General features: G+C 35.3%; 1 protein-coding gene across 2 annotated transcripts in view; it reads right to left on the bottom strand.

Moving 5' to 3' along the window:
- LOC121374154 overlaps positions 1-18,771 on the bottom strand; it is a 251,009-nt gene that overhangs the window by 123,911 nt on the left and 108,327 nt on the right. For both annotated transcript variants that reach the window (XM_041501121.1, XM_041501122.1), the window contains exon 3: positions 5,283-5,399. In XM_041501121.1, the coding sequence (XP_041357055.1) occupies positions 5,283-5,399 (117 nt within the window). The remainder of the gene's footprint in view (positions 1-5,282; positions 5,400-18,771) is intronic.

Genomic DNA, 18,771 nt, shown 5'->3' with positions numbered 1-18,771 from the left:
TAAAGTTTGATTAATATACTAGTATACAAAGCAATCGTATTAATTACTGTGACATACATTTTCAAAGATATGATAGATTATAAATAGCAGTCATGATGCCTTTCATTATAGCTAAACTGACTACTCGTGCAAATGTACATTACCATCACATTTATTAAAAGAAATTATACAAAAATTAAACATTAAAGAGAGGCAGGATATATGTCTCACAGTCACTTTGGATTTGCAGTTTTGAGCTATGGATGTCGGCTGACCAACTGAAAGGAAACTCATTACCATCTGTTTTGCTGGTACAGTGAAACCCCTCTAAACCGGACACCCTCAGGGCCAAGTATAATGTCCGGTTTTAAGAGGTATCTGGTTTAGAGAGGTTATTTTCTATACCGATTTTTAAAAAAGGACCGTGGAAAATGTCCGGTTTTGGAGGAATTCCAGTTGACAGAGGGTCCGGTTTTGAGAGGTTTCACTGTACTTACAGACATGATTACATGGAAAGCACTTTTTTCTTCTTTTCCTTTTCTTCTTCTTCTTCGTTTTCTGGGTTTGTAGTAAATATAGGGAGGAGGGTGGGGTAAATATACCGGTAAATAAAGTGAAAGCTCTGGGTGGTCAGCATTGTAAAATCCTCATTACTGTGTATATGCGAGAAATAAAAAGTTTGATCAAGTGAGATACATGTAGCACAGACAAACTGACTTATGGAAGATTATAAGACTCCATCATATGTGGTTATGTCGGATAGAAAAAGTACACCTGAGGTGGTGGAAATTTCAACCTGGGATGAGGCTTTCTCAGTCTTTTTCTCTCATCAATTTGCTAAATAAACTATGATTTTACACGAAACAATAAAGATGGCTGAATAAGTAACTTCTTTATTTCACCATTTTATCATAAATAAGTTATACTATCATATTTCAAATGTTAAATCAAATTTAATACTACAAATTAATAAGATAAGTTTTATAATGCAGGTTTTCATTTTTTTTTTTTTATTAATCTGAATCTTATCTCTTGATGACTTCACATCACCAACTCACATACACCAACAGGCTTCTTCTTTGAGCCTATCGCAGATGATAGTTAACAGCTGAGCAAAAAGTTACTTGAGACATTTTGATCAGCTTTTAGCTCATAACAATTTCACAGCACACGTATGATAAGCTAAGTGTTGAGCTAGTTTGTGTATGACTGTCACAATGTCATCACTCTGACACAATTTTCATGTTTCCATTGGTCAGATGGTAAATTCAGGTCAGCTGATAACTCACGTAGCTCGCACATGGTGAGATTTTTGCCACACTTGACCAAAAATATCAAACATGATAACATATTATCCTCACGACCACGAGAAACAGCAAAATTGCACGCACACAAGAGCTATCAACTGAGCAAAAGAGAGGGAAGTTTGTTTTGTTTAACGACACCACTAGAGCACATTGATTAATCAATCATCGGCTATTGGATGTCAAACATTTGGTAATTCTGACTCGTAGTCATTAGAGGAAACCCGTTATATTTTTCCATTAGCAGCAAGGGATCTTTTATATGCACTTTCTCACTGATAGAATAGCACAAACCACGGCCTTTGATATACCAGTCGTGGTACACTGGCTGGAATGAGAAATAGCCTGATGGGTCCACCGACGGGAATCAATCCCAGACCGACCTCGCATCACAACTGAACCAAACGTCTCAAGTAACGTTTTGCTCAGCTGATATCTCTCGTATGTGGTAGGCTTAAGACTGTCCATACCAAATATGAACAGTATCATTCTTCTTGCTCGAATGTGGGATAAAATTTATTTTAGTTTTAATGAAAAAAGATATTAAATTTTATCCTGGTCAAGCCTATTGATGAGTTTGTACACATAACAACAGCTCCCTTTGTTATCAAGCACAACCACATAAGCTAGTTCCATCTTGCATTTGCAGGGATAAGAAAAAATGTAACCCACGTGGCTACACTTGACAATATACAGAACTATGATTAGCAGAAGGCAGATAAACTGTTGTTGTGTTAATGAACTTAGTACTCAGCCTAAGCAGGATTAACCAAAATCCTTTCTCCTTATGGTGGTTCTTATTCTACAATCCATCAGGAGTGGGAAAAATCATATTTATTCTGAAGTCTTGATACACAATATAGTATTTTGTATCAGCAACCCAAGCAAGGAAGCCTTATATATTATAATGTCAATGAAGAGGATGCACGAACCTGGTCACTAGACAACAAGTTCAGATGTATCCTTTGTTATTAACACCTACAATGTGTAACTGATGTTGCTAGTTTGTGGTATTGAATTAGAATCTCAATTTTTTTTCTTTTCGAAGTTGTCATGTTACATAAGACACTCTAGCAATCGACTTGAAATTAAACTAAAGGTGGTGGTGATTCATATGACTATAGACTGAAAAATAAACGTTACGTGGATAATTATTATTACACTAAAATTGCAGATCTTGCTGTGAAAAAAAATTGAGGAGAGTGATTAATTGCTTCCCTAACATAGATTATGGGGAGCCATTTAAGATATTATACTGATACAATATAAATTCACATGTTATGGCAGGGATTTACCTTGTTTTTCCGAAATGGGGGTCCCTTGGACTCACCTCTTTCTTTTCTGGGGGTCCCAACCTGAAAACAAAGGGTCCCAAAACCACACAAACGACAGAGAGCTGCAGACAACAAATCACGTGTATACTATATGTTTCATTAAAGTAAATTTAACAAGCTGTGTTTTTTTGTGGGTTTTTTACCTTTTATTATAAATCAGTAAACTTGTGTCTTTCAACTTCATAGCATAATGTGTTTTCTGTGAATCAATGAACTCGGTCTTTCATAGCACTAAATGCTTTCGCTGCTTTGACAAAGTTAAAGTGTTCTATACTGGGACCCACCAGTTTAATAAACATCAACCTGTTGAATCTTTCGGGGCTTAGTCTGTTTCTAACTTTGTCCTTTATTGAATTCTGGACTGAAAAGCCTCTCTCGCAAGGCACAGAAGACACAGGTAAGATCAATGCTATTTTGGCAAGAAGTATGAAGTCTGGATACTGATCGTGGAAATCGCTGATTAAAAGCTTTAAGACGTTTTCAAAAGTGAGAGACCTGTAAGATTTTGCTAAATGTTTGAACAGCAGGAAATGTGCAGTAACCCTGTCCTTGTTCACAAGATCAACATAAAAATTGCATAATGTTGACAGCTGCTCTGTGCCATAATGCACTTGACTTGACGCATCAGGGTATCTGGAAGGGTTGAAAACAACATCAAAATACTCAAGCAAGTTTAGAATGTCGGTTGGAAATCTATCATCACTTTGATCTGTATAATTATTTGAACCATTTCATGCAAGCTAAATTACACTCACAACACCATGCGTTGTTTATGAATCGTGCTACTTGTTTGTTAATGCAAATCAGAACATTTAACCAATTTGTTTTATTCGCCCGGGAATTTCCGATTGTGTTCGGCCTGTTGACGAGAAGTTCCGAATGATCGCAAATCCGCGATCTCTTTCCGGAAATTACCAACTTTACCCGATTAAGAGCAGCAAAGGATAAAGACGCAGTGTTCCCAGAGATTAAAACTTTTTGTTTTCGATATGGGGAATCCCCATTTGAATACGCAGTTTATAGGTAGAAAAGAAATAGTGTGTTACACAGAATGATCGGTCTTTGATAGTGGACAGGGTTACTGAAAATGTCAGATATTTTATGCGTCCCACGGGACGCAGTATCTCTATTTTTGCGGGTCCAGTTAAGTTTTAGTGCGTCCTATACGCAAGTTTTGTGCGTCCGGTAAATCCCTGTTATGGGGAGCTAAAAATGACTCTCGTAGAACTCAGGGAAGTGATAGAGAGCGAGTTTTAGCTCCCCTTAAATGGTGAGGTCAATAACTGTTCTTCTTATTTTGCAATTTATAATGAAGATCACCTTTAATTCTTTGCAGATAGGTCTTTATATGATTTGTATTTATATCAGAGCTGTGTTCATGACTAGTTGTCATATAATGGAATACAAATTAATTTTTAATAAAAAATGCAAAAAGTACTGTTTGGGAAAATTTACATCTGAAAAAAACACAAAAAAACCCGAAGGACACAGGCAAAATCCAGGAGATGGGGACATTGTAACAGCACAGAGTGCAGCACTGAATCATGAAGTAGTAGATACATGCTGATTTTCTTGAAGAAAGGAAAGGAATGAAAGGAAATGTTTTATTTAACGACACACTCAACACATTTTATTTACGGTTATATGGCATCGGACATATGGTTAAGGACCACACAGATATTGAGGGAGAAAACTTCACTTCATGGGCTACTCTTTTCGATTACCAGCAAGGGATCTTTTATATGCACCATCCCATAGACAGGATAGCACATACCATGGCCTTTGATGTACCAGTTGTGGAAAAGAAAGAAGAAAGAAGTGTTTTATTTAACGACGCACTCAACACATTTTGTTATTTACGGTTATATGGCGTCATACATATGGTTAAGGACCACATATTTTGAGAGGAAACCCGCTGTCGCCATTACATGGGCTACTCTTCCGATTAGCAGCAAGGGATCTTTTATTTGCGCTTCCCACAGGCAGGATAGCACAAACCATAGCCTTTGTTGAACCAGTTATGGATCACTGGTCGGTGCAAGTGGTTTACACCTACCCATTGAGCCTTGCGGAGCACTCACTCAGGGTTTGGAGTCGGTATCTGGATTAAAAATCCTATGCCTCGACTGGGATCCGAACCCAGTACCTACCAGCCTGTAGACCGATGGCCTGCCACGATGCCACCGAGGCCGGTCCCAGTTGTGGAGCACTGGCTGGAACGAGAAATGGCCCAATGGGTCCACCGACGGGGATCAATCCCAAACTGACCGCGCATCGAGCGAACACTGTACAACTGGGCTACGTCCCACCCCTTCTTGAAGAAACATCTGGGGCCTAATTCACAAAGCTCTCTCAGGTTCTGCTAGACAACAAAGCATCCTCTTTGTAAGTCTTTTAGCATTGCACTGCGAGATCGCAAAGTTGTGAGAGTTTAGTGAATTAGGCCCATGGTCTAAATAATTTAGCATGACAACTGAAACTAATAAAGTCCTTTCTGCTTTCATTAAAAACAAAAAAACATAAATATTCAATTTAAATAACATCAACTATACATTGCAATACATATTGCAATATGATTTGTTTTATCAAAATATATCACAGTATGGTTTTGACTGTACCGTGGCACCTCTAGGTTGTACTACATGAAGAAGAAAAGTGAACTTACTTGATATAGTAGGGTTTGTCGTTCTTATCTATCCCAGTTTCCCAGCCATACGGAAGGCCAATATCCGAATCCCAGCTGTCTCGTGGGGGAAGCCATGAGGTTATTTGGTTCTTGTGGCTACAAAATAAAGAAGAAGAAAATAATGTTCAGTTTTGTAATATGTATGTACATTGTATATAGCCAAACAGTTCATATATGTTTTTCCATTGTCATTTTATACATTGATGGCTGTCAGTTTGATGGAAATGTTTGTGACATTTTTTGACCCTGTTTTGTATTACATGTACTGGTTAGTAAAAGAATCTTTGTTATGGATACATTAATGTTCATAGATGTTTGGTTTCTGGTAACCCAAATCACCATTTTATAAATGTTTCCTTTTTCCTTTCTTTTAATAACACACACACACACGCACATGCACGCACACACGCACACGCACACACACACGTATATGTATATATACTGAACCCTAATGCACCAGTCAAATATGTAGATGTGAAAAGAATATGGGAAAAAATAATAATACATTTAACAGATTAAATTGAATAACATGGGTTAGGGTTATGAATGCTTTTATAGCAACCTCACACAAGTGATAGCAATAACAGCTAAAAATCAGATGGTGCATTTTCAATGGAGTTCAATACAAAGCATTGTTCACTCATTAAAGCTATCAACTTTATAAATTAACATTTATAAAAGATCAACTTTTATATCTTGGCAATATAGTCAAAAGATGCACTAAGGGTGCTAATATATTTTGCAGTAAACTTTAATACATTTTAATAATAGGTAGCATGAATATTAATTTGCATAATGATAGTTTATTTTAAATTTAATATTAATTTTGAATATTAATTAACATATATTTGTAACTAAATGTGTGATTGGAATAGTTCCAGATCAAAGAAGGTATTCACATGGATCTTGAAAATCTATCACATCCATGGTATTGACCAGACACATTAATTCATTATGGACCAAGATGACAAACAAGTTAGGTTTATGAAGTCTTACGGCAGACACAAGGCTTAAACCAATTTTATGATTTTAAGGCTATCTTCCCTCAGGGGTGTAGACAGCAGCGTCATCTTTTTAACCCTCAATGTAACAAAATGTCTTCTGATTAACACTCAATTGTAGATAATTCCTGGAAAATCTCATTACTGTAAGATGGTTCTGGGATTTGAGGAAAACTGACCCATTTGTTAGGTCGTCTTTAAAAGCAAAATTGTACATGACCCAGATGTAGAGTCTATCCCTGAACTACAGAAAATCAGCATGTACTCAAAGACATCAGTTTGCTGGTCTAATGTTATGTTAGATTAAAACAAATTTTTTAAAAATATGTTATATACTCAACAACGAAAGTTTAGCAAATATCTTTTATGACGTCTAAACTTGCCATGGTTGAATAAACTTAAAAGAAAACCAGGTCCTCCTGTTGTGTTAAGGCAAAGGTTGATGAGTTTATGTTGTTTGTACTAATTACTAATTAATAAAAATAGGTTCATTTATAAATGTTATGCCATTTCTTTTAACATTAGCTAAACTTTCGTTGTTGAGTATATATCTGTTATGTCAATAAACCAAAAAACAAAATACATTTCATCAGATTTTTTATTTTACTAGTCACCATAAAAAGTAATCCCATTGACATTTACCATAACGTGGTGCCAGAGCAGCACTTCAACTTAACAACGGCACCAACGGCAATTTGCTGTTTTTGAGATATAAATTGCATCGCCAGCAGTACTTTTGTGCTGCTGGATAAAAATTACTGCTGTCGGTAAATCTCCTCAACAACAACAACAACAACAACAAAATATATATATATATATATCTGACAGTATTTAACATTTGTACATTTGAAATATGTCTATATGCAACCACGGAGTCATATTTATTTGCTGCAAAAGTTAACTTTCAACACACTGCTATATGCAGTCTTAAAATTGCCATCGGTGTTGCAAGTTCAAGCAAGTTCAAGCCTTGCAGAGATAACTCCCTGTATTTATAGAAACTTTTTTTTTAGTCTTCTTGTAAAATATATGACATAATCAAAGTTTGCCATCATGATGTTTGTTAAAACACACAAAAAAGTGGAAAAGTCACAAATATCTGTTTTTATGTTTATTTCTATGAAGACACTTTGATTATAATCCTTAACGGTCACCTTGTCTAGAGGTAGTATTAAACCAAATAAAATCTGGCTGGGTCAAAGTTCAAGGTGCATCAAACTTTTGATAGAGAAGTTAACACCAAAAGTCCTGTGATTGGTTATAAATGTGAGTGTTGGTTATAAAAAAAAAAATAGTTTTTTCTGCGCAGAAAATGTATGCAATTTTATTTCATCTAGTACCACTATGTCAAGTAGCCTTGTGCTTGAAACATGTATGGGGTACCTGTGAAAAAAGTACTCAAATTTTGTGCAGAACTAGAGTAGCAACAGACGCTACCCATTATCTCTGAAATGAGCACCTTGACCCCCAATTTTTTTCTGATTCACTTTAAGGGTGAGGGATGGTAGTATTTATACCTGTGGTATTTATTTCGATTGATACGCTGCAGATAACCACATGTGTTACTACTGTCGTCTATGGGATTTGATTTGGTAGTATATACTCTAGAGTAGATTTGACCAAATATATTGAATTATTAAATAACATTTAGTTAACTACTTACATTAAAATCACAGTATTAGAAGATTCATTTTTGCCCCTCATAAACCATTTTGTTAAAATAAAATAAATTATTCTTTCACAAATGTGATAATAGAAATATGATGCAATCTGAAATACTAAAATACAGTTGATTATTTTTATTTTTTTTTGGGGGGGGGGGGGGGGGGCAAGTGGAAATGATGGTCAATAAGTGACACTGTGTGGGATGGTACATCGATGAATGTGTAGGCGAATCTTAAAAACCAGCTCATGCAATGTCACACACAAGCTTCTATAAATAACTCTGATGCTACGTAAATCTCATTAAAATGTATAACTTGGATGAACATTTTTCCACGAGTCACAGGACATTGATTTGCACAAGAATGCACACACACAAACACACACACACACACACACACACACACACACACACACACACACACACACACACACACACACACACACACACACACACACACAAACACACACTGGTTTTCTTTCTCTGTGTCTCTCCCTGGACTTGCATAAAGAATAATCATCCCAAACACACAGCTATATGGCAATTTTCGTCATGTCTGATCAAATACTACATGGATTAGAATGGGCTTTCCATGGCCAGGCAAAGACAATCCAATGAAGATTGAGTGACTGATTTGGTGTCTAATCCACGATTTCTTGTAGTAAACTTACTCTTCCCAGTAAAAGCACCGTCCAGTTGTCGCTTGGAATGCAGGCACGCATAGATCAATATTGACGCTATCTCAGTGGAGATGGGAGCTAGAATCACACTGGATGAACAGGCAATAAATGAGATGGAAAAGTAATGTTTTCCTCAATGTGTGTACCACTGGGTACAAGTAGAGCTGTTTGTCTCATACCAACGAATAATTTGTCATAACAGATTACCCTTTAAACCAAGTAAAAAAAATATATATTTGTGTGTTAAACTGTGAGGTGGTAAGATTCACAGAAATTCTTCAATTGTCAACAACATTTCAGCCTTAATGTAAAAGTTGCATTTACATGTTTTGATACACACTGCAATGATAGAAATAGGCAGAATGTTTTACTAATCTATCAGACAAGTACATCTAGAAATCTACTTGTCCACCAGTATTTCCAATTGTCCAAATAGGCTGTTAGTTTTATTTAAGTGCAAGGACAATGTTTTTTATTGCTCAATATGACACAGCATTATAAATCTGTATTGTCCATTGGACAACCACTCCGGTACATTTTGCTTGTCTGAGCAGATAATTACTTGTCAGGACAAATGGACAAGTGGTTATTTCAAACACTGGGTACAGCCTTATAAACTTGTCTCAATTGACAAGACACTCCTCAAAAATGTATTCAATAATGCCTTTTCATCTATAGCATATTACATAATTAATGACAATGTTTTCTGGTTTTTGTTTTGTGTTTTCAGCTTATAGCCATTTAAAACAATAATGATCATTTTGTTTAACTGTTACTAAATTTCTACCTAGCCGTGGAAAAGCATAGTGGTGAGCTGTTTAAAGACTAACAAGAGTTAATGTGTATTTAAGCATTTCACTTCTTTAATTGAAAATTTAACCAGCCTCAGTGGCATCATGTTTAAGCCATCGGATATAAGGCTGGTAGGTACAGGGTTCGCAGCCCAGTACCGGCTCCCACACAGAGTGAGTTTTAACAACCACTACACCCTATTCTCTCTCAATAACCACTAACCAACTAATAACTAACCCACTGTCCTGGACAGACAACCCAGATAGCTGAGGTGTGTGCCCAGGACAGCATGCTTGAACCTTAATTGGATATAAGCATTAAATAAGTTAAAATGAAAATTTAAAATGATCTTAATTTATGGGATAAAATGGTGTGCAGCTGAAATAATTACTTGTCAAACACCTATATCTATGAATGCCATCCTTAAAAAGAATCAAGAATAAAAAGCAATTTAAAAAAAATTAATAAAAATTAACAAATGTTCAGATGACCTTGACGTTGTTTCGCTAAAAATATTTAACCATATTTTAACTTCAGTTATAACACTCTAACTACAGTTTTCCAAGCAAAAATCTGAAATTTGTGTAAACTATTCATAATATTCTTAGAGATGGATGAATCAAGCATTGTGAAGCCTTAACAGTAATGAAATAATTTCAACCATTGAAAAGATTGTATGAGACTTAAAAGCAGGTAAACATCATGAATATAACATGCAATAATGGTCTTTACAAACTCAATCTTGCTGCAGTTGCTGGGGGAAAAGGACACAATTACAGACCAACCAGAAGAACACGCCAACAAAATATTAAAAGTCATCGATTACAGAAATCAGGTCATTGATGTTAAAAATAAAACTTTAATAATGATTGATAGCCATTGGTGCTTTAACACACTGACTTATTTCCTGATTCCCAGATTCCCAATAAGTCTTATCCAGAGTTGCTGCTTCAAGAAAACAGAATTCATTTCCTGATTCCCAATTCCCAATGAGTCTAATCCAAAGCTATTGAACAAAGAATACAGATTTTTTTCTTTCAAAATAGCTGTATTCTGTCACAGCATCTCAAGTGTGACATTGATGTAGACGATTCAGACAAGATGACATTTAGAACATTTAGAACATTTAGACTTCAGCTCGAACAAGAGCATCTGTGACTTCATTTGGCCAAACACATCATGCTGCTTAAAGGGACAGACCCTAGTTTCAACCCGTGAAAAATAACAATAAGTTTAGTTAAGTCTACAAACCTGTAACACATTTGGATAAAGTTACAATTGAGTGAAACATGAGTCTGTGACTTTGAAATGGTGAAATACCCTCTAAAAATAGACCAAAACTCGACTCCATAACTGTTACTTCTCAGACGCATGTGCGTTTTTAAAAATATGAGAAATGCATTTTGTGATATTAAAAATACCAGGATGACCAAACACACTTCGAATGTACAGAAATGGATAATCTAAGTAAAGTATGATTTCAGTTCTCAAGAAAAGGCTTTAATAGTAAACAGTATGCTTTAGTGTTTAAAAACTAGGGTATGTCTCTTTAATGGAAGTAACAGTAGTAAAAGTTTGAAAAGTTTGTTTTGTTTAACAACACCACTAGAGCACATTGATTGATTTATTACCGGTAATCATCGGCTATTGGATGTTAAACATTTTGTAATTTTTGACAAATAGTTTTAGAGACAAAACCTGCTACATTTTTCCATTAGTGGCAAGGGATCTTTTATATGCACCATCCCAGACAGCATAGCACATATTAGTTGTGATGAAAAATAGCCCAATAAGCCCACCAATGGGGATCGATCCCAGACTGACTGTGCATCAGACAAGTGCTTTACAACAGGGCATAACAATAGTAATCATTAGTAATTCATGTAAGTAATACAAACAACATTTATAAGGATAATGTTTGTTGAAACCAGATCCATAAAATCATCTCAACTTCCTCCCCCTCACCCCATATGTATTATATAAATACAGAACTTTACATACGTTGTTTTCGCTTCCTATTTATTACACAAGTTTATTCTGCGCAAGAAAATATACAATTAGACTGGATATGTTCTTTCGCAAAATAAACGATTGCAATAGAAAGTGAAAACAACTTACGTGAAGTTCTGTATTTATTACATACCTTCTTGCATGTTTTACCAAAACGTTTTTTTTAATTTAACACTTTGTTAAATTTATGATCAAAACTCCTTTCATGGATTTCCTGCGGCAGACTTGTGTAATGTTTCAAATATGATGTGAAGTAATTTGTAAATCATATAGATCTATGACATCAGTAAATAAAAGGCACTAACTGCAGTAAAAATAAAGAGGGAATTCCCCATTTCAAAGTTGAGGGCCAGATCACACATATGTGTGATACAAAATAAATTTATCACATGCTTTCAAAATGTCTTTTTCACTATAGTAAGATTGAATAGGTATGTAATAAACTTTCTTCTAGTTCTATTTTATTCTTCATTTGCTCAATACACTAGCAATACTTAAAAAAAAAAAATGATAACTTTTAGAAAGGTCTACCAATTGACTGAAGCTAAAACAGTGCATCGAGTTGTAAGAAAATGATTTTCTAAAGGAAAGCGTAATGAGTATTTTGTAATGGATATACCCAGGCTGTTAGTTTTATCAGCCACTACACAGGAACAGCATGGCTTCTAGATTATGGTAGCCCCATTCACATGGCTAGTGAAATTCAATGTTGGACTAGTAAATAACTACTATCATCATGCCCAAGGGGTAGTGAAAAACAAAACATTGTCAAATGTTGCAGTTAAGTCTATTTTGTAAATATGAATATACTGACCCCACTCCAACCCTTATGTTAGTGTTTCTAAGTTCTATCTCCCTCTTTAGGTGATATATCTGATTATTACTATTATTTAGTAAAATTGTATTAACTTAAAAGTAAAGTAGGGCTAGTAAATTTTTAACTGACTAGTATATTTTTTAAATCACTGATCCTATGGCTAGTGGATTTTATTAAAATTCTAGAAGCCCTGTTGTATTAATTTAAAGTAAAGTAGGGCTAGTGAATTTTTAACTATGGCTAGTAAATTTTAAAATCACTGATCCCATGGCTAGTGGATTTACAAAAACATTGTAGAAGTCCCGAGGAACAGAAAGAAATATGTCTTTACTGACACCTCCGCACATTTTTAATGTTTGGTGTGTAACATATTGTTATTTCAAACTTGATCGCGATAAAGTGAGAGAAAATCTACCTCCACCACACATACTATTCCTTCTGAAAAGCAGCAAGCAGTCTTTAAAGCAAGCACTTGTCTGTTTTTCCTGGCAAGTGAAAATGTGCTTCGACAAACAAATTTTACCTTAATGGTTGTCCTATGGACAAGTAAAAATTTTCAATGCAGTTTAATTTTGAGCATCATCCTTGCACTTCAATAAAACAAACCATCTTTTTGGACAAGTGAAAATATTGGTGGACAAGTGAAAATATTGGTGGACAAGTAGATTTCTAGATGTACTTGCCCTGTAGACTAATGAACAATTTTGCTTATTTCTATCACTGGCAAGTTATTTTTATATGCATGTTCTCATAGGCTGACAGTACATACCACAGCCTTTGATGTACCTGAAATTAGACACTGCTGAGGATGTGGATGAGGGAAAAACAAGTGTTCTAGCCTCCAGTCTTTCAACAGATCTGTGTGTGTATGTGTGTGTGTTTGTGTTTGTGTGCATGTGCGTGTGTTTGTGTGTGTGTGTGTGTGTGTGTGTGTGTGTGTGTGTGTGTGTGTGTGACTGTGTGTGTGTGTTTGTGTGTTTGTGTCTTTGTGTGTGCATGTGTGCGTGTGTTTGTGTGTGTGTGTGTATTTGTGTGTGTTTGTGTGTGTGTGCGCACATGTACACTGTGTGTGTGTGCGCGCATACGTGTGTGCATGTGTGTGCATGTGTGTGCATGCGTGCATACATGTGTGCTAGCATGCATGTACATGTGTGGTCTTTATAGTACATGTGAAAATGTACCACAGACAAGCTCTTTACCAGTGAGTTATATCAACTCCCTCCAACGCAGGGTTTTATTTGGTAATGTCTTGGGGATCTTATATTCCATCCAGTTTTGGGTTTTACATATTTCAGAAGTATGCTTTTATTCTTTTGGTAATGACTATGATTTACACTCCATCCAGTGCAGGGCTTGTTTTTTCTGAAGTATGATTTCCTTCTACTGGTAATGTCTTAGGGATTTTTATACTGCATCTCTTGTAGGGTTTTACATATTTCTGAAGTATGATTTCATTTTACTAGTATAATTAATGACTGTGATTCTATTCTTATGATAATGACTGGGATTTACACTCCTTCCAATGTTAGCTTTTATCTCTGAAGAATGATTTTAATATTATGGTAATAACTTTGGGATTTACACTCCTAGAGTTTCCAACCAGTGCACCACGACTGGTATATTTGGTGCATATAAAAGATCCCTTGCTACTAATGAAAAAATGTAGTGTGTTTCCTCTCCGAGACTATATGTCAAAATTACCAATTGTTGGACATCCAATAGCCAATGATTAATAAAATCAATGTGCTCTAGTGGTGTCTTTAAACAAAACAAACTTCTTCTTCCTAGTCCTAGAGTTTTATTTCTTAAGTATGATTCATAAGTACAATTTTATTTCAATGGCTATGAATTTGGGATTTTCCATACCTTCATCTGACATAACAAGAATTACATGGATACACTGAAACAAATATCCAGAAGTAATTTTCAAAATGATTTACATCTTATAATTTGTGAGTCCCAGAACAAAATGTAAAAACACTATAAAGCTGACTAGAACATGACTAGAACAGTTGAGTAAAGTCACATCTGTGCTTCACCTTTTGACCATGTCAAGATTAGATAAAAATGGTATTTTAATACATGTACAGTGAAACCCCTCTAAACCGGACACCCTTGGAACCAAGACAAATGTCCAGTTTTAAGAGGGATCTGGGAGAGGTTAAATTTTGTCCTTCTTTTTAGAACGTGACTTTGTAAGACGTCCGGTTTTAAGGGAATTCCGATTTATAGCAGGTCCGGTCTTGAGAGGTATCATTGTATTAACATTAAAATGGTCTTGCTCTTCTTTCATTTCATTTCAACTTATTTCCGTGCATATATATCCAATCAAGGTTCAAGCATGCTGTTCTGGGCACACCTCTTGACGAGGGTGTTTACATTTTTGTGCACATAATGTCATAGCTTTATAAAATAGTAAGTAAAATCATAAGCAATAATTAAAACAATTTGAATTTAACCACTTAACTAAATTTTATTTAAACACCTACTACATGTATGTAACTATAACACCGTTTTATTCTTTTAGGACATGGTTTGTCTAAAAATAAAAAAATAAAGGAAAAAATAAAGAGCTTTGTTAAACAAAACACTTCACAATTATGTAACTATCACACCATTTCATTCTTTTAGGATATAGTCTGTCTACAAAAAATAAGAAGAAAAACAAAAATAGGAGTTTTGCTAAACAGAAAAATGTCACACATATCCAGTTGATGCCACTTCCTAAATAGTGGAATCAAGAGGAAAACTGTGGTCATGGCAACAATAATTACTTGTTGGAAATGTCCACACAACAAAGTGTAGACAAGCCAGACGGATGGCAAGAGTAGGATTACATTGCTGTCACAGAACATTAGACGTTATGGATTGGCAATATAATCCAAATGGACAGCCTCCAAGGGCCTTTCAAAGGGAATCATACAGGAGCAAAGTATCCTTACTCTTTATGCAATTTCCTATGTATCAAAGTGAAGCACATAGTTTCACGGGTTTGTTATTCTTCTAGTAATTTCATCACATTGATACAACCAGAATAATGACAGTAAGAAATGCTAATTACAACTACTACTACCACCACCACCACCACCACCACCACCACCACTAGCTACTGCTACTGCTACAGCTACAGCTACTGCTACAGCTACAGCTACTGCTACAGCTACTGCTACAGCTACAGCTACTGATACAGCTACTGCTACAGCTACAGCTACTGCTACAGCTACTGCTACTGCTACAGCTACAGCTACAGCTACTGCTACTGCTACTGCTACTGCTACTGCTACTGCTACAGCTACTGCTACAGCTACAGCTACAGCTACAGCTACAGCTACTACTCCTACTACTGCTGCTACTACTGCTGCTGCTGCTGCTACTACTACTGCTACTACTGCTACTGCTGCTACTGCTGCTGCTGCTGCTGCTGCTGCTACTACTGCTACTGCTACTAAGTACTACTACTACTACTACTACTACTAAGTACTACTACTACTACTACTACTAAGTACTACTACTACTAAGTACTACTACTACTACTACTACTACTACTTCTACTAGAAGTAGTAGTAGTAGTACGAGTAGTACTAGTAATTATTACTATGAAGTAGAAGCTTTTAGTTTTTTCATTTAATCAGCATTACATTTAATTCTTATATTTTCTCAGGCATCTGTGTACAAGAGTGAATGAAAAGTAAAAAACCCAAAAACATTTTAATAAAATAATGTAAAAGTAAAACCATCAACAGTTACTGTTACTCATATTTAGACTATGATTTAACATATTACAGAAATTAATTTGGAGATTGGGGGGGGGGGGGGGGGTCAACCTCTGAAACTCCTGCTGTGCACACAAGCATGAAATCCCTAGAATCAGACTGGACTTCTACATCACTATAGAAATTACTGCAAACAAATTAAGAAATTGAATTATTGTATTTTTATAAGAACAATTATATAACATTGATCAGTAGCTGACACTGACATTCACAAATTCACTTTGTTTCATTTCCAGCAAGCAAAAAATTATTCTTTTAATAGCCATCATTTAGTATTTTAACAAAATGTATCACCTGCATTTGTATGCATTTGAAAATAATTCTGATAGCTTGAATTTAAAAAGGTAAATTTTGCTAATATTTGTGTCTTTATGTCATGAATTTATAAGTTTAACCAAATGTATCATATTTTATGTTGTTTGTTTTGAACTACAATTTTAAATTGTAATTGTTCTATATAACTTTTTATTACATTCTATCTGAACAATCATGTATGTATGAATTGTGTTTTTTAAATAAAAAATTGTAAACTGCAATTATTCTAAGGTTTGACTAATATTTATGCTTTTACATCTGTGTGTAAAACGTTATTTCAGACAACATATTACAAAAGATAACAGAAGAATATCTGCTGTGAAGAGATGACATGACACACAGATCAGACATAAGCAATGCTGCTTCATTCATTCAGCACAAGACATTTTTTACATGAAAAACTAAAACACGACTACCTGTCAACATTGGCAAGCTCTTCGGGGTGTGCCCGGTGCTGTCGTCGGTGACAGTGCAGACATGCACACCACTTGACACCACTGCCACAGTTGGCTTTAGAGTGACGGTTACCCATTCACAGAGAATGAACAATCCTGACAGACATTGTCACCAAGCAGTCGTCTACTGGTATACAGGGGAAAACCGAAGTAACTGGAGACCTTTGACTGACAGTGATGTCTGACCCTGGCTTGCACACCAACACAATAAATGTCATCGTGTTCAGAAAGAAGCACCAACATCTTTATTGGAATCTAAGATTATATCCAAGTGGCACCACATTTTGAGCATCATTCGATCACCATACACAAAGCCAGAATATGAGTCTTAACATCGAGTCAGTTCTCTTTTCAAAGATCATGCAATCCAGACCGTTTTCAATCACCACTCAGGTACTGGCAAAATAGGTCAATTTATTCTTTATCTAGAACTCAAATATTACTTTATTCTTAATAAAGTTTCTCTTATAAAAGAATTGCTTTCAAGTATTGATTAAGTTAAACCTAAATAATTTTAGTAAATAGTATATTCCATATTTATCCAGCTTCAAATTGGTTCAAATATGTCTTTAAACAAAATTTATATTATTACTTTAAAATCAAAATTAAATTATCACTTTTACAAATGTAATCTTAGCAATTTGCTTTTTTGTTAAAATATAAATTATTAACAATAATTAAAATGTAATTAAAAAATTAATTTAGATTACAAAATTAGTTTTTACTGCTGTGGCACTAACTTAGAAAGCAAGCTCTGATTTTAGTTCCTGGAAATGTAAGTTTGTGTACAGAAATCAAGTTCTGAGATTTTAGTTTGTGTAAATATCAGTTCTTGTAGAGTGCCAGAGTATCACCGTAAAGCAGAAGAGATGAATAAACAAACACCACTTGATGAACATTGTGTGTAAACACGTTTTGAATCCTGCATGTGCTTCCCACAATGCCTGGCAAAAAAAGCTCATTGGCAAACATCTTTGGCACAAATCTGATCTGTTAGAATCAACCTGGGTTTGACTGACTGGCATAGCAATAACATAGTAAGCAGAAAACATGTTAATTTGCGTTAGAACACTCCATCCCACACAATCAAATTATGGCTGCAGAGATATGGGAACAGCTCCGCCGCCGTACGCATCTATGCAGATTAGGAAATGTCTTACGGCATTGCACGGTGTGGTCTAATAGCAAACAATGCTGGAGTAATGAGAGCGACTATAAGATTTGGCGTCTGCCTCTGAGAGTTCTTCGGCAAGAGCACGTCACTCTGCTGTAATTGATTGATTCAAATTTAAGCCAAATTTGAATAACAGGACTTCTCATTCATTCGAACACACCGTAAAATCAAAACAAATGTCATTTGTTTTTTATCTTCTGTCATTCACAAGTGATAGAATTATCAAATAAAATCCTTTAAAATCCATAAAATTGAATAACAGGACTTCTCATTCATTCGAACACACCACAGAATCAAAACAAATGTTGGGTGTTTTTTTTTTTTTTTATCTTCTGTCATTCACAAGTGATAGAATTATCAAATTAAATCCTTTAAAATCCATAAAAATTACTGGCTATTGATTTTCTCCATTTTTAAACAAAAGGTAAATATTGTGATCCAGAACTACTAGTAACTCGGACGGTACGACACCAGGAAACTGTGTGTGTTCCACTACAGTTTGACCGTACCACTTCCTGTAAGTATTGCCAATCATAGACAAATGATGGTTAAATTCTTCAGAACAAGTGCCAGGATATTGATCAGTGCTCACAGATGACATGCATATCTGCAGCGTGCATGGAGGCAAGCACTGCATGGTCATTCACAAATATCAAAGATCAAAAACTGTACTTATCAAGAAATACATCACTGTCATCGATTCTGCTTCTTGATTAACCAGTTTTATGACAGTTTGTGTGAGGATGCACTTAATTATGTGCATCAGTGAGCATTATAAACATTGGTCA

This window comes from Gigantopelta aegis, chromosome 6 (genome assembly GCF_016097555.1).
Source record: "Gigantopelta aegis isolate Gae_Host chromosome 6, Gae_host_genome, whole genome shotgun sequence".
Lineage (NCBI taxonomy): Eukaryota > Metazoa > Mollusca > Gastropoda > Neomphalida > Peltospiridae > Gigantopelta > Gigantopelta aegis.
This window is presented reverse-complemented; position numbering and strand designations above follow the sequence as displayed.